Consider the following 23,707-nt stretch of genomic DNA (forward strand, 5'->3'; position numbering starts at 1 on the left):
GAACCCTCTAAATTTCATGTGAGTATTATGAAACAGACTTCCTCATTCTTGGGCCATTCTGTTCAATAAAACATCCTGCAAATACCACACTGTCTTATTTATAATTTTAGAAATGTCCACCTACCTTGGATTTAGTAGTTACAGTTGTGTGGCTTTTGATGAAATACAAAGAAAGTCTTGAGCTTTTAAATACAAATATTCTTTATACATTAGGAATACACCCAAGAAACAATGGCTTTATAGTTGGGTATTAATATTAATGATGTAAGAAAATTGCACACAGATTCCTCTGGAGAATCCTTGACATTAGTGTTATTTAAAGTTATTCTTTGTAAACCTTTGCTCAATTACTCAGGCTCAATCACCATTACCTTCTCCAAATGACCTTCGTGAACCCCATTTGGGCATGTTTTGATTTATCTCTCCCTCCTTATCCTTCTCAGATCAACTTTATGTGCTTGCTGTAGCGTCTCTCTTGAGATTCATGATTTATGATCTCGCCATCAAATTACTCCTCTCTTTCCTCCCCTCCCCAACCACATGCATTCCCTACAGGAACATCAAGGGGCAAGGGGAAGGCAAAGGAGTTTAGAGCTTTCATGGGAATTTCTTTATCTTGCTAGTGTCTCCCCATCTCCATTATTCACCTGGAACACTATACTCACCCGTGTTCTGAACCAAAACATATATATATCTGCCTATCTGTTCTCTCTTCATAGCACTTCCTCTCATGTGCTTTTAAGTAATTTGACGCTTATCCTGTTCCATCACAGACAAATGTACTTCTGGTTGGGATGGAACTCTTTGTCTGAAGTAGACTATGGATTTTCTTGTTAAATCTTGGTACATAACCAGGACAGAGCTGCAAAGGACATTCCTAGAGCGCTCTCAGATGCCAACTCTTAGCTCTTCTTAAACTTCTTCTCACCCTTAGAAAATTAAAGATCGCAGACAAATTTTCTCACATTATCAAAATTTTCTGATTCACATTATACACATGTGGCTCTCTCGGTAGCCATCAGACCTTGACTGTTGTTTGATAATCAGAAGAATCAGATGCTGATTGTTTTGGAATGATGTGGGAAAACAGGGTGACCTGGTAGGATTGCTAATTGAAAAATTTCAGTGAACATATGCTGTCTATGTACATCACTCTACAAAGTACCAAATAATGGCTGATTTTTGCATTTAATTTTCAGAACCACTTGTTCAGTAGCAATCATGGCCTTCTCTCAGACAGTTAAAGTGATTGGCCCAAGAACATATCTGAGACTTCAGATCTTAACCAGGTATGGCTCTTTGTAACATATTTATTACTTCACTTAGATGCAATTTAACTGAATATCCTAGATAGAGATGATGGCAAGTTTAGTGAGATGGTGGAGAGGGATGGGGGTTGAGGAAGAATTTTACTGGCAGACTATCTGAAGACCTAAAATTCCAACAATTCAAAATTCATTCTTTTGAGTTAAAGATTGTCCTTTGAGGATACCAATTTCCCCAGGAAACCATAGCACTCTTTCCTTCAATCAGTCGTTGGATCAATAGTTTGAGGCAACTTGGTGTTAGTGTTTCAGCAGGTTTCATGCAGGAATGGGAAAATCACAGCACAGCACTGCTAACTCACCGGTCCAGTGCCTGGCCAGTTGCCCATAGCTTCCGGGACTAGAGGTGGTCTCACATTTAGTCCTCTGACCACGGATCGAACCCACGCCCTCGGCAGCTGAGTTCTAACCACCCCACCACCAGAGAATTCCCAACAGGTTCGTTTTGACTGGAGTTGGTATTTGAACTGGAATCCATCTGGAAGCAAGACAAACACAGATGGAGACGGGGTGGGGATTCTGGTGGAGGAAGGCAAGCCTGGGTGGAGGCTGGAGCAGGGACTGTGGGGAGGCTTCATTAGGTCACTGGGTGTTGAGGAGGCACAAGATACAGAGGAGCTGGGAGCAGAGAGGAGTTGGGCAGCTTCCAAATGAAAAGATCATGTTGTTAATAATGCTGCCAAAGTTTGCTCCACAGATGTACATATCCAGTGCCAAATACTTCAGTGGCAAAACCCTGCTAAGGCTGAGAACTGAAAAGAAACCAAAAGCACTCAATGCCGATTGTTTTTAAAAAAACGTACATCTCCTTATAGAAGAGATTCACGGACACTTGTTCTGACAGTGACTTCTAACTCCAAATCTATCCTCCCACGATCTACTCTTTCCCCCTCGGCTCCCCTTTCCCTGCCCTAGCATTTTCTCTGGAACGGCTCCATTCCAACAGAACTTTGAGAAATGACTCTGAAACTCTGAGGTTCAGGGCAATAATTTGAATTGCCAAGACTGCAGAGAAGATCAAGACATAATCTTCCTTCAAGCCGGCCCTGACATGGTTGGAAAGAACATGCAGACATGTGAAATGATAACTGACCACATAATCAAGGGGAGAAAAATGGATGATATGGGTGTACGTGTTAAGGCAGGACAGGGAATTAGAAGTCCATGTGAGCAAAGCTTCTGGAAAAGCTCTTAACTTGATCTGTTCCCCCAAGAAACAGACTCTGATGTGGAGATTTACATGCAGGAAATGTGTTGGGAGTCCATGTCTCCTGAGAATCCTTTTCAAAGGATTTGTGGAGAGAAGGAGATGAACTGTGATAGTCTCAGGTTGTTCTCAAGTCAGAGCTGGGGAGTCTGGATGGCCCTTCAGAATCATCTTGAATTGGGACAATGAGGCCAGGCCTTTGCCCTTCCCACCATCGACCAGTCATTGAATGTGAGTTTCCTAGAGAGCCGGCTGCTGGGGGAACAGGAGTCTCAGCCCTGAAAGGTGGCTCTGAGTGTCCTATCACAGTGGCCACCACAAATGTGAATTCAGCTGAGTCCTGATGTATATGGGCTGGGTTTATTATGTAGTGGGGGGATTCCCTGGGGGCTGAGATGGTAAAGAATCTGCCTGCAATGTTGGAGGCCTGAGTTCAATCCCTGGGTCATGAAGATCCTCTGCATTGGCAGGCAGATTCTTAACCACTGGACCATCAGCAAAGCCCTTGCTTTGGTTTTGTTTTGTTTTCAAGTGAGTAGAACACTGTAGGTCTAGTGAAGGGTGTATGTATAGTCAAGTAAGCAGGACCTGGACTGGCTGACATGTCAATGGCTAAAGAGTAGTCAAGTCTAGCTTCAAAAAAGGCACAAGGACTTCCCTGGTGGCACAGTGGGTAAGAATCTGCCTGCCAATGCAGGGAACACAGGTTCAATCCCTGGGCTGGGAAGATTCCATATGCCACGGAGCAAGTAAGCCGGTGAGCTACTGAGCCCATGTGCTGCAACTACTGAGTCTATGTGCTACAACTACTGAAGCCGGCTTGCCTAGAGCCTGTGCTCCACAACAAGAGAAGCCACTGCAATGAGAAGCCTGTGCACTGCAACAAAGAGTAGCCCCTGCTTCTTCCTGCAAGTAGAGAAAGTCCATGCAAAGCAACAAAGACCCAGTGCAACCAAAAAAAAAGAAGGTACGGAAGTGCAATCCCAACACAAATTTATAGAATGGAATATTTGGCAGAGTCCTAAAAATTACCATAACCCTTAAGATTTTGATTCAATATATCTTCTTCAAATCAGTCTGGTTATTTCTTGGGATTGGAAAACCCTGGTCTGTCTAGTTGATCTTTGAATCTTTGTCCAGCTGAGGTTCAGGTCCTTGTCCTGAATTCTTGCTAAGGCATCATAAATCATAAGTAGGATTGCACTCAGCAGCTGCCCAGTCCCACGAACCACTTTTAGTGGCAACTCTCCCACTCTTCAAGAGGGAACCAAATGCAAAGTAATTGTATTTTTTTATTTCTATGAACAACAAAAGGCTTCCATAATTCACATTTCATTGTTTTTAAGAGCACATATATTACAAATAAAGAAACTCCACAAACTTTAAAGATTAGTATTTATCAACACTTTTGTACACATACACAAATATTTTAATATAACAGTATCTGAAATGTTATTCATATAATTTTAGCACTGTCATAAGTAATACCTAAAAAGGTTCTTTTAAATTTGGTAAAAACCATATATTTTACAATCTTCTATTTACATCTGAAATATGCTTAAATGTTACAAAAACATTCACTTTGACCTTTAAAATATGTGTGCAAGGACTGGGTATTGAACATAATGTGACCTACAGCAGACTTACAGTCAGCTTTTGAATTACACATTCATTGGAATTTCATAGCAAATATTCAGCTTGGCTTGATCGATGTCACTCAAAGGAAAAAAAAAATTGTAAGAAATGTGCAAATCTGGAGGCTGGCAAAATTCTCAAGCTAGCGAGGTAAAAAACAATATGAACACCACCATAAAAACTTCAAATAAATTAAATGTTATCTTTCTCTTCCCCGAGATTAGCTGCAAATTCAGAGAGATCCCTTGAAGGAGTGTCCGACGCTTGGACTTCTCAAACTTCTCCACTGGGTGAGACAGAGACCGTGGGCAGAGAGGGAGCCGCCTTATTAATTACTTGAGGGCAGGTTCGCTCCACTCCTCGCTTTGATGGGTCGTCCCGGTAGGTAATCTTGGGACAGGACAAAACACAATGCGACAAAACAAAACGATAATAGAGAGGTCTGTGTTAGTAACTTCAAATACGAAAGCAAAACCTGGAACACTGACTTTAAAAGAAAATTCCCCCACAAGGAATCTGCAAATTTCGAAAATGCCCTTATCAAACTTCTTTGAGTTTTCTTAAAATTAATTTATTTTAATTGGAGGCTAATTACTTTACAATATTGTAGTGGTTTTTGCCATACAGTGACAAGAATCAGCCATGGGTGTACATGTGTCCCCCATCCTGAACCCCCCTCCCACATCCCTCCCCATCCCATCCCTCAGGGTTGTCCCAGTGCACCAGCCCTGAGCGCCCTGTTTCATGTATTGAACGTGGACTGGTGATCTATTTCACATATGGTAATATACATGTTTCAATGCTATTCTCTCAAATCATCCCATCCTTGCCTTCTCCCACAGAGTCCAAAAGTCTGTTCTTTATATCTGTGTCTCTTTTCCTGTCTTGCATATAGGGTCATCGTTACCATCTTTCTAAATTCCATATATATGCATTAATTTACTATATTGGTGTTTTTCTTTCTGACTTACTTCACTCTGTATAATCTGAAGAGCATTTTTTTTCCCCAGCCTACATCTCAGCCATGTTGACCAGATTTAAAGTAGATTCCTGATTCTCTTCAGCTATCAGATACGTTTTTAAATGTGAATGAATCTTAGGGAAGTGTTTGAGTAATTCTGGAATTTTATTTTATTTGCAAAGGTCATAATATGTATTGTCAAAATCTGCCCCCAAAGAAAACATCTGAAGCCTCATTTAAATGTTTGCATTAATGGAAACAGGAGGAAAAAAAAATATACCTTGACCTGATTTTACTTTCGAAAATAATGTTAATATGCCCTAACTTTACTTCCCTGTCAGATCTGTTCAACTTATGATATGCAAACATAATAACAATACCAGAAACCCCAGGCACCTCTAAAACTTCGGTGCAGAAGAGGCTTAATGAATATTTAAAATTTCTGGTTTTCTCACTAACTTTACACATTACTAGCTTTGGCTCTACTGCTTTTCTGGGAGAGAATGGCTTCTCTGTCCCCACAGCATCCATGTACCTTATACTACCAATACATTCTCCTTATGATCAGTGTCACAAGTTCTGTTTAAATACATTGGCAAAAAATGTATCTGAAACTCAAAAAGCAACATGCCTTTGGATCTCGCCTGCTTGGCACCTTAACAGAATAGATGCGTTCCTTCCTCTGTTTTTTTTTTTTTTTAATATTTGCTATCCATTACCAGCGTTGACTTCACTATGCTGTCATCCTTTTAAATGTTGAAACAGACAGCAAATCAGCATCTTATGTTTCATCCAACAGTAATATGTATTACTTTGGCCTCCATCAAAGGAGGCTTTTATGGTTTTTGGCCATTTATAAAACAGCTTGGCATCCTGGCTGTCTGAAAAGGTAATTACTGCCTGCTTGTCACTTTAGCAGCTCCATGTCCACATCTCCATTTTTATACACGAGTGTCCACTTCATCCTGCTCCATCTCACTCCTTATATTGAAGGTTCTTTCATTAAGCAGTGGCTGTAGTCTTTGCCTTTTACCTTAGATTTTTCTGGACGCTCTTGGAATGAAGTGCATAATCAATTCTATTTCTGTTTTTCTATGTCTGTCTATCCATTCTAACTCTGTCTCTATTGTTAACAAGCTTAATGGTAGAATTCCTCTCTTCACTGTAATTATACATGTATCTGTTTTCAGAATACGTGGATGAGTATCGAGGTATATAAAGGTATTCATGCATCACACATTAAGGTTTCTTCATGCATTATAGCATTACGCTAAAATTTGACTACCCTTCACTCTACTAGAGTGCCAACCCAAACGTTAGGGTCAAATGCCTTTTTAGTAAAAATATTGAGGAAAGAAGCAAACATTTTTTGTTATAAATCTGAATTGAGATTTACACCCACTTTTAAAAACTACTTTGGACTTTAAGGACCCCATCTTTTGCTATTTCTGATGTTACAACCAACTGAAGACACTTATCAATATTTGTCATAAAGATAGCTTATTTTACTGCAGAAGACTTATAGTTTTGCTATGGTTAACTTAAACTTATGGTTGATAATTATCAATTAAATAGTGCCCCTTCTATAATCTTCTCTTAGAGTTAGAAGTGAATATTTTTTCCTCATTTTAATCTAAGATGGAAATGTGGAATGGCCATATAATAGAGTAAGGCATTTTTAAGGAAAATTCTTTTTTTTTTTTTTGAGGATATCACAAACATTGTAGTCATTGTCCATATATAAAACCTATGTGACAAATTGATATAGAGGCTCGGGACCAGGAGAAAGTTTATCTTTCCTGCCAACAGATCTATTTTTTTTGCTAAATAACAAGACGTGTGTAATCCATTAGTTTCTTCTCTTTACGTCAGTTTCTAGGAAGCCCAGAGTCAAATTCTGCTTCTCTTAGCAAAAGTTTTCTAGAAAAAAATTTATTTTCTTTCCTCTAAATCACCTGGTCTTTGTCTCTGTACTTTTTTTTTTTTTTTTTTTAGCACTTTGAGATATAATGAATCTTCATTTTGGATACAAATGAGCTCAAATATGTTTTAGATGTTGATACACATTTTTCTTTTAAATGTTAAGTTGTTAATTAGCTTTTTGATTTTAATAGGCTTTTTATTTTAATATTGACCTACCTTGAAATGGAAATAAAGTTGATTTAATTAAATAAGCATTTAGAGAACACTTGTGACTATGGAGGTGTCTGGGGAAAATGAACAGGTAGACCAGAAGGCCACAAAGGACAGAGTAGACATAAGGAAAGAAAAACATACCACTTTTGCTTACAGTACTGAGGGAAATACTAGACACAGAGGAACAGAAGCTGTATAAACATGGACCACGACAGAGCTGCCAGGAAAAAAAGAGAAAAGCATTTTTGCCCAAAGTTTCAAGGTCAGTTGCAATTTACAGTTGGAAACAAGCATTTCTTTGTCACCTTTTCCAACTTACAGATCCACTGCTTGTTCTTTTTGTTTCACTCTCAGATTTATGATTTCCCCATCTGTTAAGGCATCACTCCTGAGTATTTAATTCCCATCACCCCTTAACAATTCCAAACCAACACTTTCTCCACTAGAAATCCTATCCAGGGAGATTTTTTCTTTGCAACATAAGTCAAATAACCATTTCTTTCTCTAACTGCTATGGAGAACATAAAATGGGTAGAAAGCGAAGGAAAAGAGGAGAAAAAAAAATATGGGAAATTTAATTAGAATAAGAGAAGGGTATGACACATTTCATGTTTTGTGATAGTGTTATTTATTAATAACATTAAACACTATTTTCCATTTCAGGAAAGGAGAGGGAATTAATACTTAATGAATGGCTTCCATGCATGAGGCACTATTGGGAGGTTAGCTCAAGTTCTTCCCCTTAGTTATTCTGTAAAGAACACATCTAACTCCTTGAAGGGACCATGGGTGAAGAGACATCCAGGTGGAGTGTGAGGGTTGATGGATACTGGAAGTAGGCCCAAACAAACTGAATTTGGTTTTGATCGCTTGATTCTCAGTATCTCCAAAAGTAGTGATTATTGAATGTCAACATTTTGTGCAGTCTTATGGAACATACTGAAATCATGAATGACTTGCTTGTGGGATGGAGGGTTAAGTTTATCCCAATATGCATATCTTCCAGAGGCTCAGCCTCTGTAGAGGCGGCCTTGACCATAAAAGTCCAGGACCCTAAGTTCCCGTCTTCTTCCTGAGAATGGTGCAGAGACCCCTAGTGGCAGTACTGTGGAACTGCACATCCCAGCCTGGGAGTTGTGAGGTCCTGAATCAGGGGTATTGGGCGTGGTAATAAACTCTAGCAGGAATGTCACCCAGTGTTCTTGGTGTCTAATTAGGTGTTATCTGTTCTAGAAAACCAACACACATCTGGTTTGGATAAATGTTTCTGAAAACTGGAAAGCATCTGGGTTCTCATCTTCTTTTTCTACAGATTTTTCTCCAATCTGATCTCTCTCCTTTGAGTCACGTGGTGATGTACATGGGAGAGAGAACAGCTTAGCAACAAGGTGTTTATGAAAGTGCAGGGATTTCAGTAGCAGGAAAAGAAACTCTTTTCAGTCTTTGTAGCATGGGGGATAAAGTGGGTACTTCCTGTGCATGGACAGGGAAAGCCTCACCTGCTCATTCATGATTGCTGAGAGCTCGCTGAGCATGTCCTTGTAATGAGACCTCAGTTCCTCCTGGTACTCCAGCTGGTCCTCCTTGATGAGGCGCTCATTCACATCCAGGGCCTGGCCACAAGCATCTGCAAATTGCCTTTAATAACGGCAATAAACAAATTAACAAGCAACCCTAGAAAGTGGCTTCCCTGGTGGCTCAACTGGTAAAGAATCTGCCTGCAATGTGGGAGACCTGGGTTTGATCCCTGGGTTGGGAAGATCCCCTGGAGAATGGAAAGGCTACCCATTCCAGTATTCTGGCCTGGAGAGTTCCATGGAGTGTATAGTCCGTGAAGTCGCAAAGAGTCTGATACCACTGAGAGACTTTCACTTTCTTTCACTTTCAGAAAGTGGCAATTTAGAGACTTTCCTGGTGATCCAAGGGTTAAGAATTTGTCTTGCAATGCAGAGGAGGTGGGTTTGATCCTTGGTCAGGCAAACTAAGATTCCACATATACGTGGGGCAAGTAAGCCCATGTGCCACAACTAGAGAGCTCGTGCACCCCAAGGAAAGATCCTGCATATGCAACGAGGATCCTTCATGCCTCAACTAAAACCTGATGCAGCCAAATACATAAATATTAAAAGAAAACAGAATAAGAAAGTGGCAACTTGAAGTCGGGCTGCTGATAAACTAGGCTATGGAGAAGAGGGTTGGAGAAGAGGAATGGTCAGGTGGCTCCCTGGGGGCATTCATTCATGACGCCCTGTCTGAAGGAATTCAAGGAAGAACCACTCAACAGAGAAATTCTCACCTGAAGATTTCCTTCAAAAGCTTTACTTGGTTGTCAGGGTATTTCTTTGCATTGGTTTCTTCAAGAAAAGCCCGTGCATAGGCCATTGGTCCAGCATTAACCTATTGGGGAGAAGAGAATTGGCTAAGAATGATAATATCTCCTCCAGGGAGTCCCCTCCATGGCTAGAAAGAGGAGCCTCCATCATGTGGCCCCCCAGTTCTCTCACATCACCTTGTATCTGTCTTGTCTGCCATCTCTAGACCAGTCAGTGAGCTACTAAAGGACGCATCTGAACTCCACGCTTCATTACCATCCTTCCTAAACTCCAGTCGTGTGGCCACCATGTCATGTTTTTGCTATGGCCACAAATTCTGCAAGCACTGCTATTTTCTTAATAACTCTGAAAACTAGACTTATCTTTATTTACTTATATAAATTTAACATCTGTGAGGTCAAATGTTTGCTGGGTTAGTCATTTTTCCCCCTATAAACATTCAAGCAAACACACAGCTACTAACAAGAGACACTCCACAGTGGTCGTGATCTCGGCATTGCGCTGGGAACCATTATTCTATCGTGTCTCACTGGACAATCTGGCAGATTCTGGTCCAAGGAGGGACTTTCTAGATTTGCTGAAAGAAGGCACAATGCCAGGTCCTGGTCATGCTCACAAGCATGCATAGGCTCTCATTAGTGAAGGGGTTTGCATTCTTTAGAGCTTATGATCTTTGTCTATGACTGGGGGGCTGGGAAGGAATGAGGTGAAAGAAGGAGGAAGCCAATGCTGTATTTGAGGCATCTTCAGATGGCTTTGCTCACCAGTTACTGCCAGTGTGGTAGAGAGGACAAATGGTACTGAATACTTTCCTTGGTTTCTTCAGATCCCTCTCAACCTTCCTCTGCTCAGCCATGTGCTGAGGGAAGCTGTCCCATTTGTAGTTTAACGATGGCTCTTTTGCATTCTGGCTTTAAAGAAATTATTATCATTGAGTCAGCCATGTGGATACAGACAAGAGGTGGGCAGGGAAGAAGAGAGCCAGGTCAGCATCAAGATCAATGGTACTGAGTTTTCCTTTTGCCTCAGCCTCCTGCATGGCTCTGTGTGGCACTGTTACTGGCCTGCCTTTATTTAAAATTTTATACTTTGTTCAATATGGTTTTGTGAAGTTACTTTTGATTTTTAGAAATGGAGCATTAATATTATTTTATCTTGATTACTGAATTTTTTGATGCTCCCTTAATTTTGTGCCCAAGGGAAATGCCTCGCTCACCACACCCTAGTCTCAGCCCTGTCAGAGGCTTTAGGCCCATGGCTTCCTCCTTGCAATTCCCCAGCAGAAACCATGTCTGTCTATCATGAGTTGGCTCTCTCCCCTCTCTCTTCTTCTACTAACTCTTCTCTCCCCTGGGTCTTCAGGTTTGGGGAGGGTGTTAGTCCCTCAGTCTTACACCCCAGTGCCTGCCCTCTTTGGTTTTCCTAAATACTGCTTATACATTCTCAAAGAGTCTATTTAATTATATTTTCTTCAGTTTCTCACTGTGAACAGGCCATCTGCTTCCTCTCAGGACCTTGACAGATAAATACTGATGCACATTTATGAATGAATAAACATTTAAACATTTTTGTTTTTGAACAATTTTACAAGTCTGTTCATGACAGATTTTAAAAAGCCCTGCTAATTCATTCATTAATTCATTTGTTAGAATTTAGAATATAGAACACAGTTTATCCAGAGAAGATGGGAAAGGAGAGTTGAAAAAAAAACAAATTTTATTTCAGCTAAAACCTAAGAAAGATTTATGTCTAGGTGTTTGGCGCCACGAATGTCCCTCCACAAGGAAACAACATTCTAAAGATTCAGATAAAGGTGTTGGATGGTATCAAAAACAGAAAAATGTCTCTTATACTCTTTGTCAAAGAATTCCAAGGGGCATCATTTTGTACCAGGTTCCACTGACCACGTGCATCTCAGCTCTGGGTGATGCTCACCTTTACACTGACACTGCCTTGGAGTTTGAGCTGCAGTCTGATCATGTCCACTTCTTCCATCATGCAAAGCTGATTAAGCTCGGAAACTTTCTTGGACATCTCGTCAATAGCCACCTCAATGGGATTCAGTTCTGTGCTTGACTGGCTAACGACCTGTATCCTCTTCTTCACGTAGGGGAACAAGTGACTTGCTGCACAAAAGAAAATACAAGAGCATTTCAAGGTCGAGGGCTAGTGAAGAGTCACGGTTTCCCCTGAAGGTCAGGATGACCCTGAGTCTTTGCACTCAGAGCATTCTATCCTGCACGTTTTCTATGTATGTGAGCTATTTTTCTCCTATGTGCTGTGCTCTCACACACCTCTTACTTTTCTCCCAGCTACTTTTGCCTGGCATGCTCTTCCCCACTTCACTAGCAACATCTCCTCATTGCCAACACTAGACTAGAACTTTAGAGTCTCTAAACACTGAAACAATAATAGTTTCCACCACAACTTGTAGTTCAAATAAAAACTAGATTGAGCCACAATGAAGAATGCTTAAATAGATACTGAACAGCACATACTATGGGGCTTTCCCAGTGGCTCAGTGGTAAAGAATTCGCCTGCAATGCAGGAGATGCAGCTTGAGTCCCTGGATGGGGAAGACCCCCTGGAGAAGGAAATGGCAACCCACTCCAGTATTATTGCCTGGGAAATCCCATGGACAGAGGAGCCTTGTGGGGGTCACAAAAGAGTTGGACATGACTTAGTGACTAAACAACAACAAGAATATACTATAATAGCTTTGTTCTAGTTTCTTTTTTAATTACAAAAGTTCTGGTAAAGTTTACTGAAGGTGACTGTTTTCTCATAGTTTGTATGTGGCTGCTAGGCATGTACCTACTGCAAAACTCAGGACTGCTCACCTCTGAAGATGCCTTGGGTCTCATTCATTCAGATGCCTGTGTTCATTCCCCACGACCTGAGTCTGTATTAAGTTCCCCTCTGGGGGGTTCCCATTTCATTTCTCATGCTGGGCTTACCTAAAATTCTTGCTTTACTTGGCTCTTTTTCCTATCAGACAGTGAGTACCTTGAAAGCAACAACTGTGTTTTATCTATTTGAATTCTCAGACACCTATAGGCACTTATTGAATGTCTGTAAAAAGGACGACCAGCTCATAGAATAGATCTAGATGGTCTGGAAGGGATGGTGGAGGAAAACCCTCTGCATCCTTTTCACAGATGAGAAACCTGAATTCCAGAATGGTTTAGAATCTTGCTCCAAAGCACACAATTCAGAGAGCAGTTGACTCTGCAAATAACTGAGGGTAGGTTCAGGGAGAGAGGAGAGGAATGCTCAGAGTGCCTTTCCCAAGACACCATGACCGTCGCCACTGGAAGGTCTAAAGGGAAGGGGTGGATAAAGTGCCTTTAACTCTATGACAGTTTTTGTTTTGGCTGACTTGTCAAGGGTCTCTTGTTTCCAAAGAGAAGGGACAAGAGGAAGTCTGGGCTTCCTGGAAAACATTTCCAAGTTAGCACATGTTAGGTCCTTGTCTGCAAGATTGAGGGGCTTCCCAGGTAGTGCTAGTGGTAAAGAATCTGCCTGCCAATGCAGGAGAGGTAAGAGATCTGGGTTTGATCCCTGGGTTGGGAAGATCCCCTGGAGGAGGGCATGTCAACCCACTCAAGTATTCTTGCCTGGAGAATCCCAGGGACAGAGGAGCCTGGGGGGCTACAGTCCACAGGGCTGCACAGAGTTGGACTCAACTGAAGCGGCTTAGCACGAATGCATGCATGCTGCAAGACTGAAGTGTCTTGATTTCCCGAGTCCAGCCTAACCCAGGGCCCTGCAAGGGGACATGCACTTGGGGACCGGCACTTACTTGTCAGGACGGTCCTCCGCTTGCACTGCTCCTCCACGCCACCGTGCTTCTTGCCCGACAACGTGAAGGGCGTCTCAAAGACGAAGCGGTTGATATTGTGGTGCATTTCGAAGTCCGTCTTCCGGTCCTCTATTTCCTTTTCCTCAAAGAATGGCGTGACATAGGTCACCTGGATGTAGGCGTATTTGGGGTCCAAATCCTTGGGGTTCACCTATTTTAACACATTGTGGGCAGAGAAAGAGTGGTGAGCCTGAGGTGCTCCTGGGAAAAAAGTGGGGAGTCCAGTATCCCTGCAGCTTGGCGTCCTGAGCCGTCCCTTTTCCCTTGGATGAAAATGGCCAGTGACATCATCTGAGGGCTGGGTGAATGGAAACCACAGAAAGAGTAACTGGCTGGACTGTGGTCAAGCAGCCAGATGGTGAGCCAGCGTGCTAAGTCCCTGGGGCTCTGAAATAAAAGTATTTGGCGATGACATATTATTTAATCTTTTATTTTCTTTCTTTTCTGTATTTAGTATCTTCATCTTCGGCTTGAATCAAGTGTGTTAAGAGTGGAAATATATCTCTTTTTCCCTCTACAATTAGCCATGTACCTAGACTGGAGCCATGAGCTATGGGCTTAGAATGTGTTAGGAGGTTCCTCATTGGTTTAGAAGATTAACTGATAACTTCTCACGTGATTGCAAACATTTTTCCTTTCAGTTTCTCACCTTCTCTAACCTGCAATAAGTTATTCTATATAACTTTTTAAACTAACTCTGCTTTGGTGAGTAGGCTTGACAAATAGCATGGAAAACAGGCAAAAGGTCCTCCCCTCTCCCTGCCTCTTTTCTAATGATTTCTTGAAGAGTTTTTAAACTTCTTCCAACTTTCTCCATCCGTTCACCCATCCACTGCTTATCTAATTCAAGAGATTTGAGGAGGCTCGTGAATTAATTTGTAATGCTACTGCAGGAAGGATATAATTATAACCATTTTTACAGATTAAAAGATGGAGACTCAGAGTGACCAACCAACTTCTGGACCACCAGCTGCTAAGTAGTAGCACAGTGGAATGAAGACTCCAGTTGTTCTGACACCAAATTTGGCATTTCTCTCACCACTAGGAGCTGCCTCTACTTTCCATGTAGGAGGGCCACCATGACAGTGGTTCGAGTTCTGTCCCTCTTTATGGGGAAGGAGTCTGCACCTTTCAAGTTAAGAATGATGAACACGTTTATAACAACTTCCGCCCAGATCCAGCAATCTAATCTTATATCCAGATCTTATATCCTTCTAAATACCAGCTTTGTAAAAGAGGAAAAGGATAAAAGACCTCTTTTGTAGCCCAACAGAGGCCAATACAATAGAGTGCAAACCATCTTCTCTAGCTCCATCTTCTGTCACATTCTTCTATCCAACTTGTGCTTCAAAGACCTCCCATTCCTCAAACACACCTTCCCCTTAAATTCCCCCTATCATTGCATGTGCTGGTTTCTCAGATACCCTTTGCTTCCAGCAAATACCTTCTCACCTTTCACCCTACAATCCCCAGCTCAAACATCATGCCCTCTGTGAAGCATCGCCCAACCAAGAATGAGCTGTTCAGGGAGCCCCCAGCCCTGAGCTTTCCCTGTATGACTTGAAGGCGTAGACCGTGTCTCCTGTGGTACTTCACTGTACTCTATTTAACTAGCTCTTTGCACACATCCTCCTCTTCCTAGCCCCATGTGAACTGTGAGCTCTGGAAGAGACTGTTTGCCCCAGCTCCTAGTTCTGGGCCTGGAATGCAGTAGGTATTCAATTAAGGTTGGCTAAATGAATAAAAGTGTATTAGAAAGATTCTGAGTATCTCATTAGAGGATGTAAGTGTTTGCTTTCTGGAGCCAGGAGGAGGTTAGTTGGATGTTTGTAGCTTAGTACAATGGGATTGGCAAGTCTGGTACTGTCACAAGAGGGTAGATTTCAAAATTCTTATGACCCAGGAAGACCTCCAGGACTGAATAAATTTCTTGCTATTTTCTCCCAGTCCATCATGGGGCCCAATCACTTTAACCCTTTGGTTGCTCTTCAAATGCAAACAAACCATGGGAGGGATGCAGGGGCTGGTAAGTTGTTTTTAAGATTCTCTAAAAGCTACTCAAATACACATGTACAAAGTTTTTGACTCTCCCCCTCCCATCGCCAATCAGTCAACCGATAAACAAACAACCAAAACAGCTTAGGTAGTTTACTTTGCATAGTCAGGCAAAAATTTAAAACTTTAACAAATGTAGTGAAGAGAAAAGGAAATCCGTTCTTTACACTTGCACGAATATTCTCCTACCTTATTGGAGTCCTGGATTATCTTCACATTGTCTGCTCCGAATTTATCTGCATAGAGCTTGAGCAGTCTTTGAGAAATCTCAGAGAGACCTGTCAGCTTAGGCTCTTTATAAATATACTCTTTGCCTTCTTCTTCTTCAAAAAATCCCTACAGAAGACATATAGCGAACCACCAATTTTACTAGAGAACTCCAACTGCAAGTCATGAGCTAAACAAAAACCATTTACTTAGATATTACAGCCAGTCTTTCAGTTGTCATCCATGCCACAGGTTAGCTCCCTATAAAATTCACAGAGAAAAATCAAGTGAAGAAAATAAAATATCATGTTAGAATCAGTCATTAATGCAAATATTCCCCAGTCAGACCAGAGAACCTCCAGAGGTGTCCTCCACATGTTTTTCTCTATTAGTAGAAATCACTGGTAATCCCTGCTTGCATATATTTTAGGGGAAGAATGCCCTCCTGTGGTAGTTTGGTGTAGGACACAAAGTCTGGAGTACTCTGGTATTTTTTTCAAAGAGCGGTATCATTTTTAATCAACTCTTCTGAAAGTCTTGGAAACTAGCATAGGAAAAACTATAGAGGCACATGAAGGGATCTAAACGGGTTGATCTGCATCCCACATCCTCTGAGATGAAAAGCCATAATGGACATTACTTGTGTTATGCTCCCAAGTACTGTTACTTTAAAAATTATTTTACATTAATATTACATGAGGGGCCCGATGCAACTCGGCTGTATGCAATTTCATCATTCAATTCACTTTACTGATAGATTGCTTACATTCTTGCAAAGCTAGACCTCATAAGATTGAAAGTAGTAAATTAACCATGTCATCATTTTTATGTCATAGGAGCAAGTAGGTTCTAAGCTCTGTTTATTTATCTGGTTTGGGGAAGGGAAGATTCCATTGAAGATAACGGAGGCAATCTTTATAATTCCTTCTCATTGAAGACACACACAGGCATTTTTTTTTCTGTGGAATACATGTGGACTCAGACTACTAGAGAAAGTCTGCAGTTAAGAAGCCGAGTACATCTGGAATCTTCTGGCTGCAGAGTTTACCCTAAGGAAGTAACTTAAAAAAAAAAAGTTTTTTTTGTTGGCTGTGTTGGGTCTTTCTTGCTGCACGGGGTTTTCTCTAGTTGCGGAGAGCTGGGGCAACTCTCTAGTTGTGATCATGGGCTTCTCATTGCGGTGGCTTCTCTAGCTGTGGAGCACGGGCTGCAGGGCGTGTGAGCTTCAGTAGTTGCGGCAGGTGGGCTCAGGAGTTGTGGTACATGGGTTTAGTTGCCCCGTGGCATGTGGGATCTTCCCAGATCAGGGACTGAATGGTGTCTCCTGCATTGGCAGGTGGATTCTTTACCACTGAACCACTAGGGAAGCCCAGGAAATAACTTTTAAGGGGTGAGTGAAGAAACTAGAAGTCATAAAATATCTCAGCTATATTTTTTTTGTTTCTTTTACAGTTTTGACCATTAAAAACATACTCATTATATAAAAAAAAGGGTAAAATATTCCAATGCTGTTTTTTTTTTTTTCCCCATAGCTAATGTGAGGTGATCTAAGAATACTGACTACAACTCACATCTGTATGGTGTTTTATACTTGCAAAGCACTTTCATTGGAGTTTGACCACCACGAAGAGTATACTTGGTATCATAAATGGGTTGTAACTGACGACAAGGAACAAGGGCACATTCACCAGCACAGTTCTTGTTAAGCAGGTAATCGCCTGTTTCCTTGCTGTTTCCCTAATCGACTCTGGGCTTTTTAAAGGCAGGAACGTGTCTTGTTCCACACTGCATGTCCAATGTTTAGCACAGTGCCTGGTCTTAAGAGAGACATCCCTGCACGTTAGTTGAATGAATAAACAGATGAATGAGGCAGTTCTTAGAGCGCATACATCTTAAAAGCATGTATTTGCACTTGTATTTGCACCAAGTATAGCTGGAAAAGATTCCACTGTTTTTGGTACAGGTGTTTTTATTGAACAATTTCTCTGAGAAATGTTCAAGACCAATACAGCTGATTGTGAGTACCTTGACTCCAGACTGCTAGAACAGTGATGTGTGATGTTAAAAGCATGAAAAGCCTCTCCTTATCATTCTTCTAGACTCTGTAGGGGTAGTGAGGTCTGACCCTATCCCGCATGACTTCCAGCCTGCTAGGTTTTTTCTGTTGATGCTTTATGGAGTTTTGTCTGATTCAAGGTCAGAAGTAAGTGGCTAAAATTGACAGACTGACACAAAAGAGAACTGACTTCTGAGGCCATCAGCCAGAATCCCCACAGGGCAATAGCTCAAGCAACATTTACCAATTCCATTTCAATGAGAAAAATGTTTCCAAATTCCAGGACAAGATTTTCTCATCAAGGTGTGAAAACTAGCACAAAGAAACATTTTCACTGTGAATTTTTTCCCCTAACAAATTTCTGAGTCCAGAGTTAGCAGAAAAGGAGTGGTGAGAACAGTATTTTATTGTCATTACCATGACCTTTGTGGCCTTGGTCATGACCTGTGACTTTCATTCTTACTCCTTGGTCTGGAGGATGGGAAACAGTACAGACTTAGACTTAGGAGACCCTAAGGGCAGTGCCCAGGACACAATAGGCTGCCAGTGATTGTTAGCTATGATGAGGAGAATAACAGTGATAACAGTAATAAAGGAAAACACTGTCAAAGCAATTTGAGTTCTGGCTAATATAATGCAAGGCTTCCCTGGTGGCTCAGTGGCAAAGAATCCGTCTGCAATGCAGGAGATGCAGGAGATACGGGTTTGATCCCTGGGTCTGGAAGATCCCTGGAAGAGGAAATGCCAATCCAGTCCAATATTCTTGCTGGGAAAATCTCATGGACAGAGGAGCCTGGTGGGTTACAGTCCATAGGGTCGCAGAGTCAGACAATACTGAGCACACACACATACACACAATATGAAGTAAATGGTTTAACTGAGTTTTGAGTGCTTAAAAATACATACTCAAGTTCTCTTGCTTGGGAATTACACTTTTCTTTATTGTAAATGGACTATTGATGCTTATTTTGATATTTTGGTGAGTGATCAGAAAGAATTATGATTAGAATTAATCAATTTATTTGTAGAACATGGAGATACAAACCTATTGAGACTATTTTATAAAATGAGTAGAAAGGAGCTGGTGTAGCAGAATAAGTGTTAATTTGTTGTCTGCCAGGGTTTGCGTAGGAGCTTATGGAGCCAGAGAAATGGCAGCTCTGAAAATGCCTAGGATGTGAGCTTGCCTTTTACCCAAGGAAACCATCAAAGCAAAGCCCAGTGAGGAATAGGACACTATCTTAAGGAAGTTTAATGCTCTGTCTATGAAATAATAGACTTATAAATAGGGACATAAGGTGAAGAAAACCTAGGGGCAGTTTCTCTTTTGCTTTTGCTCTGAAGTGATGAGAAAAGAGCATTTCAAAGCATCAGGAAATGTGACCTCTGCATTTCCCTAGCTAGTCTGACTTTTTAAAGTGTCATTTTACACGGCAACAACCCCTTGATCTGCCGTGGTTAGGAATCCGCACGTGTCCTAGTTAAGCACGGACTTTGAGTCAGCAGAGTTAACATGCCCAGATTATGAAATTTCTAGGCAACAGGTTACGATAAAAATATACTTCAACAAATTGACAACAAAATCATCGGCTCCTTCTTAGATGTTTTGGTAGGTATTTCAGAATCCTGCAATAGCTCTAGATCATCATTGGGACATCACATGTAAGTGCCCCTGTATTATAATCCACTGATTCAATGCTCACAGAGGAATGCATCCAAAGAGGAATCTAGTGTATAACAGATGGGTCAGAAAATCATAATAGGCTGAATAGTAAGCAAAGAAAAACTTCACAGATGCAGAGAAATGGTTTCACAGAAATATGAACCCAAATATGAACACAATTATTAGTATATATATGTTTCTCAGTGACTTTCATACAAGAGGGGAGCCAGAAGGGTATATCATACACTGACATGAAGGTGATGGTTGTACACAATACAAATGCTCTTCCCTCCGACCCCCAATCCCCTTTTCTATCAAGATTTTAAATTGTATCTACACCCATGTAGGCATGATTGAGAAACACGGAATCACAGAATCAATCCTTTGATGAATAGAATCAAATTCCCCAAGACCTTTCACTCATTTCATCCCAGGGCCATCTGATGTTTTAAGTTATGCAATGAGCATTCACTTACTTGCTTTCATGCTAAATACCGGAGCCTAAGGATTTCATCGATTACAGTGGTTGTTTGATCACTACTGCCAATTCATTACTCTGAAAATGAATACTTCAGGGACACTTGGGGAGCTGTTTCATGTAGGCAGTTCTGTGCAAAAATTTCCATAGTCAAGGATGCCAGGTGTTGGATTACAAAAGTCATGCTATGCAAGACTTGCGTTTTTAAAGTTCTTGCCACAAAAGAACAGTTTCCAAATTCTTTTCCAGGGTCTGGCTCATTGCAGATATAACATTACTCTATTCAACCCTGTAAAGTGAAGGCACTAGTCTACAGGGGATACTAAAAAATTTACACAAAGGCCTTTGTGGAGGCAATGAGCTGATTGCATATTATATTCCTATAATCCTTAGAGCATGATTTTGAGACATCAGTTTGAATATTAAAAAGTGAATTTTACAGGGACACAAGGTACAATCATGAAAAGGAAATTATGTCTGACCATGGGGATTATGCTAGTGAAATAGTCAAAATTTTCTCTTAGATCTTTAGCCCCTTCATCCTGCACACGTTCGAGGAATGAGCCAATCTATTTGGTTATTTCTTTATCATCAGATATGAAGTGACGTGCATTGTCTGCTGCCATTGAATACAATAGTTCACGTTCTCCGTTTGGTGTCTGGGGACAGGTATCTGAATATCATTTCAACAATGATGACTGAGGAGTCATCAAAATGGCTGTTTATCACAATGACCTCCATTAGTTCTCCTTTGTTCAAAGGCAGCTGGGGTTTGAATTTACAGAGTACCATGTTCAGGCATGTACTTGGGTCTGCAGATTTAACACGACACTTTGCTTTTAAAACTCACTTTGACTTTCAAATCAAAGACAACTGAGAATACTAGCAGCATACAAAACAAACAGTCAGGTGCACGGTCAGCACACTTTACTGAGAAATCTGCAAAAAGAACAAGGTTAGGACATTCGAAAGTAGCTTTCTCCCATCCTTCCCCTTTTACCCCCAGTCTATTTAGTTAGAGGGGTTTTCAAGTGTTCTTTTAGTAGGTGAGTTAAGGACCCATGACCCCAAATTTACAAATGAAGGTAGAAAATACTGATATGGTATGGATGGGGGAAGGGATTTAAAGAATTACAAAAAAGTATGTACTAGTCAGAAAAGCAGAGCTGTGGACAATGTGTGAATATTGAAAGAATTTGCCTTGCCAGCTGGGTTTGTCTGGTGGCTCAGACAGTAAAGAATCTGTCTGCAATGCAGGAGACCCGGGTTCGATCCCTGGGTGGGGAAGATCCCCTGGAAAAGGGAGTGGCTACCCACTCTAGTATTCTAGCCTGGAGAATTTCATGGACAGTGGAGCCTGGTGGGCTACAGTCCATGGGGTCACAAAGAGTCAGACACAATTGAGCTATGAACACTTTCACTTCCAGTACTTTTCAAAAGTAATTATTTGAGCCACATGAAATTGCCATCTTTGTAAGTAAAAAATGGTTGAATATGGGAAAGTTCACACAGTTCAAAATAACAGGGAAAATCCTGTGTTACACATCTCTAGGTGCTGTCATGTTACTGCCTTTGGCTTGTCCTCCAATTTTTTTTTACATAGATTCTTTTTGCATCTCAGGAGACTTAATCTGATTTACTGTAGTTTACTGTTTATCACTGGTACTGGGAATTAATACCACCACCTTTAAGAATGCTCAGAGCTCACTACCAAAGAGAGTCCTATTTCTCCACAATACTCATTTTATTTGGAAAAGGCACAGTCCTTTCAGGACCCCAGAAGATACCCACCAATGGCCATCACTACAGCTTTTGCAATTCTGCCCATTGCCTTCTTCTTAATCAGTTGCAACTCTGGTGGCCTGAACTGAGCAGGCAAGTTCCAACAGTTAGTCTACTATCCATATATTTCAAACATGTGGTGCCCATGTTTCTCTGTGTGCGTATGTGTGTGTATGTAGCTTTTCATACTACACCGACCTCTGTGTTGAAAGATATCAGATATGAAAAGCAAAGTATACATTTTTGTAATTCAGATAACTGGAATAAACACAATTTAGTTCCAGAAATGCAGGATGACTCCAAAATGAATGGAAGTGGGATTATCTTACCTTGGTACTGAACGTTCATTTGCACAAAAAAGTTAAGGTTCAGTAAAACCATACGGAGGGAAGTGTGAGGCTTATTAGGGCATGCAAATGGAGAGACAGAGAGAGAACTTACCACAGCCTGGAACAATCAAGACCAAAAGAAGAAAAAAGTAAACATCTGCATTAAAATCATATATATGGAATTTGAAAGATGGTAACGATAACCCTATATGCGAGACAAAATAAGAGACACAGATGCATAGAACAATTTTATGGACTCTGAGGGAGAAGGTGAGGGTGGGACGTTCTGGGAGAATAGCATTGAAACATGTATATTATCATATGTGAAACAGAACACCATTCCATGTTCGATGCATGAGACAAGGGCTCAGGGCCGGGGCAATGGGATGATCCAGAGGGATGGGATGGGGAGGGAGGTGGGTGGGGGGTCCAGGAAGGGGAACACATGTAAACCCATGGCTGATTCATGTCAATGTATGGCAAAAACTATTACAATATTGTAAAGTAATTAGCCCCCAACTAAAATAAATAAATTTATAAAATAAAATAAAATAAAATACTGTAAAAAAAAAAAAATCTCATTGGAAAGGAGCATAATTGTTTTGTTTCCACCTGTCTAGTAACCAGCATCTTAGACGTTGGTTGGGGAAACCATCAGGTCGGCAGTCTGGTCTCCGTGACCAGAGAATACTAATGGCAGTTCATCACTTTTTCATTGGAAAGATTGCGTGAACAGTTGTTGACTCAAATCTAGGTTTGCTGAACTCACATCTTGTCTGTCACTTCCGTACTGCTCAGGTAGTTTGTGGCCACTCCTGGAAAACCCTTGTCTTTCTCCTACAATCCCTCAGCTCCCACATTCCCTTCCTGATGGGGTTTTCTGCCATTTTTCTTGCGAAGGTTTCACTAAGGTCAAGAGTTATTTGTTTTTTGTTTACTGCTGATTTGAAAGATCATGTCCTTTTCTCTCTCCTCTCCTGCAGATTCCCACATTTTTCTCTCCCAAAACACACTCTCACTTCAGATAGTTCAGATTCTTTTCCAGGGAATTCTGAACTGTGCAAACTTAGCTTCTTTCTGTAGACTGTATCCACAGTCCTGATGCTCCTGTGCAGTGGGAGCAATCTATGTTGGATTAATTTGTTTATGGTAAGTGGCTACACTTTTCTTTCCAGGGAGAGAGCAGCTATCTTGATTAATTCAGATATTAGTTTTTGAGCTGCCTTTGGTGATTACAGGATAATGTATATCTTCCAAAAGACTTCAGTGGTAAATGACCTAGAATGACCATGCTGAATTTGATGCCTTTGTCTGCAGCCTTAAAAGATTCTGAGGACAAGAAGCCATGCGAAACTGTGCCTTACATGAGGGGAGAAAAAAATGGAAGGCAGAGGGCTGAGAGTCATTCCAACTGTGAAAACAAAAGGATGGAATGATTCTCCATGAAAGTAATAGTCTGAAATACGGCTGCTGAAATACACTGGGGTTATAAGCCCTCCAGGAAAGAAACAGGATGGTGCCTGGATTTATCCCACTTAAAGCACTGCTCAGAGACATTCATAATTAATATATAACATAAGTTCATTTTACTTTTAGGCCAATGCTATGGCTAGCTAATATTTTCTATCTTGTTCATTATTTATGCAGTAAGCTGAGAAAAATCACTTTGAAATGATAT

General features: G+C 41.0%; 1 protein-coding gene across 7 annotated transcripts in view; it reads right to left on the minus strand.

The window, feature by feature from the left end:
• Positions 1-3,811: 3,811 nt before the first annotated feature.
• Positions 3,812-23,707, minus strand: part of DOCK10 (dedicator of cytokinesis 10) — a 305,040-nt gene continuing 285,144 nt past the window's right edge. For all 7 annotated transcript variants that reach the window (XM_081579665.1, XM_081579663.1, XM_081579662.1 and 4 more), the window contains 6 exons: positions 15,704-15,850; positions 13,400-13,610; positions 11,533-11,723; positions 9,561-9,661; positions 8,764-8,902; positions 3,812-4,557 (listed from right to left, as the gene is read on the minus strand). In XM_081579665.1, the coding sequence (XP_081435791.1) occupies positions 4,441-4,557; positions 8,764-8,902; positions 9,561-9,661; positions 11,533-11,723; positions 13,400-13,610; positions 15,704-15,850 (906 nt within the window). In that variant the 3' untranslated portion in view covers positions 3,812-4,440. The remainder of the gene's footprint in view (positions 4,558-8,763; positions 8,903-9,560; positions 9,662-11,532; positions 11,724-13,399; positions 13,611-15,703; positions 15,851-23,707) is intronic.

This window comes from Giraffa tippelskirchi, chromosome 3 (genome assembly GCF_054371585.1).
Source record: "Giraffa tippelskirchi isolate mGirTip1 chromosome 3, T2T-mGirTip1v1.2.pri, whole genome shotgun sequence".
Lineage (NCBI taxonomy): Eukaryota > Metazoa > Chordata > Mammalia > Artiodactyla > Giraffidae > Giraffa > Giraffa tippelskirchi.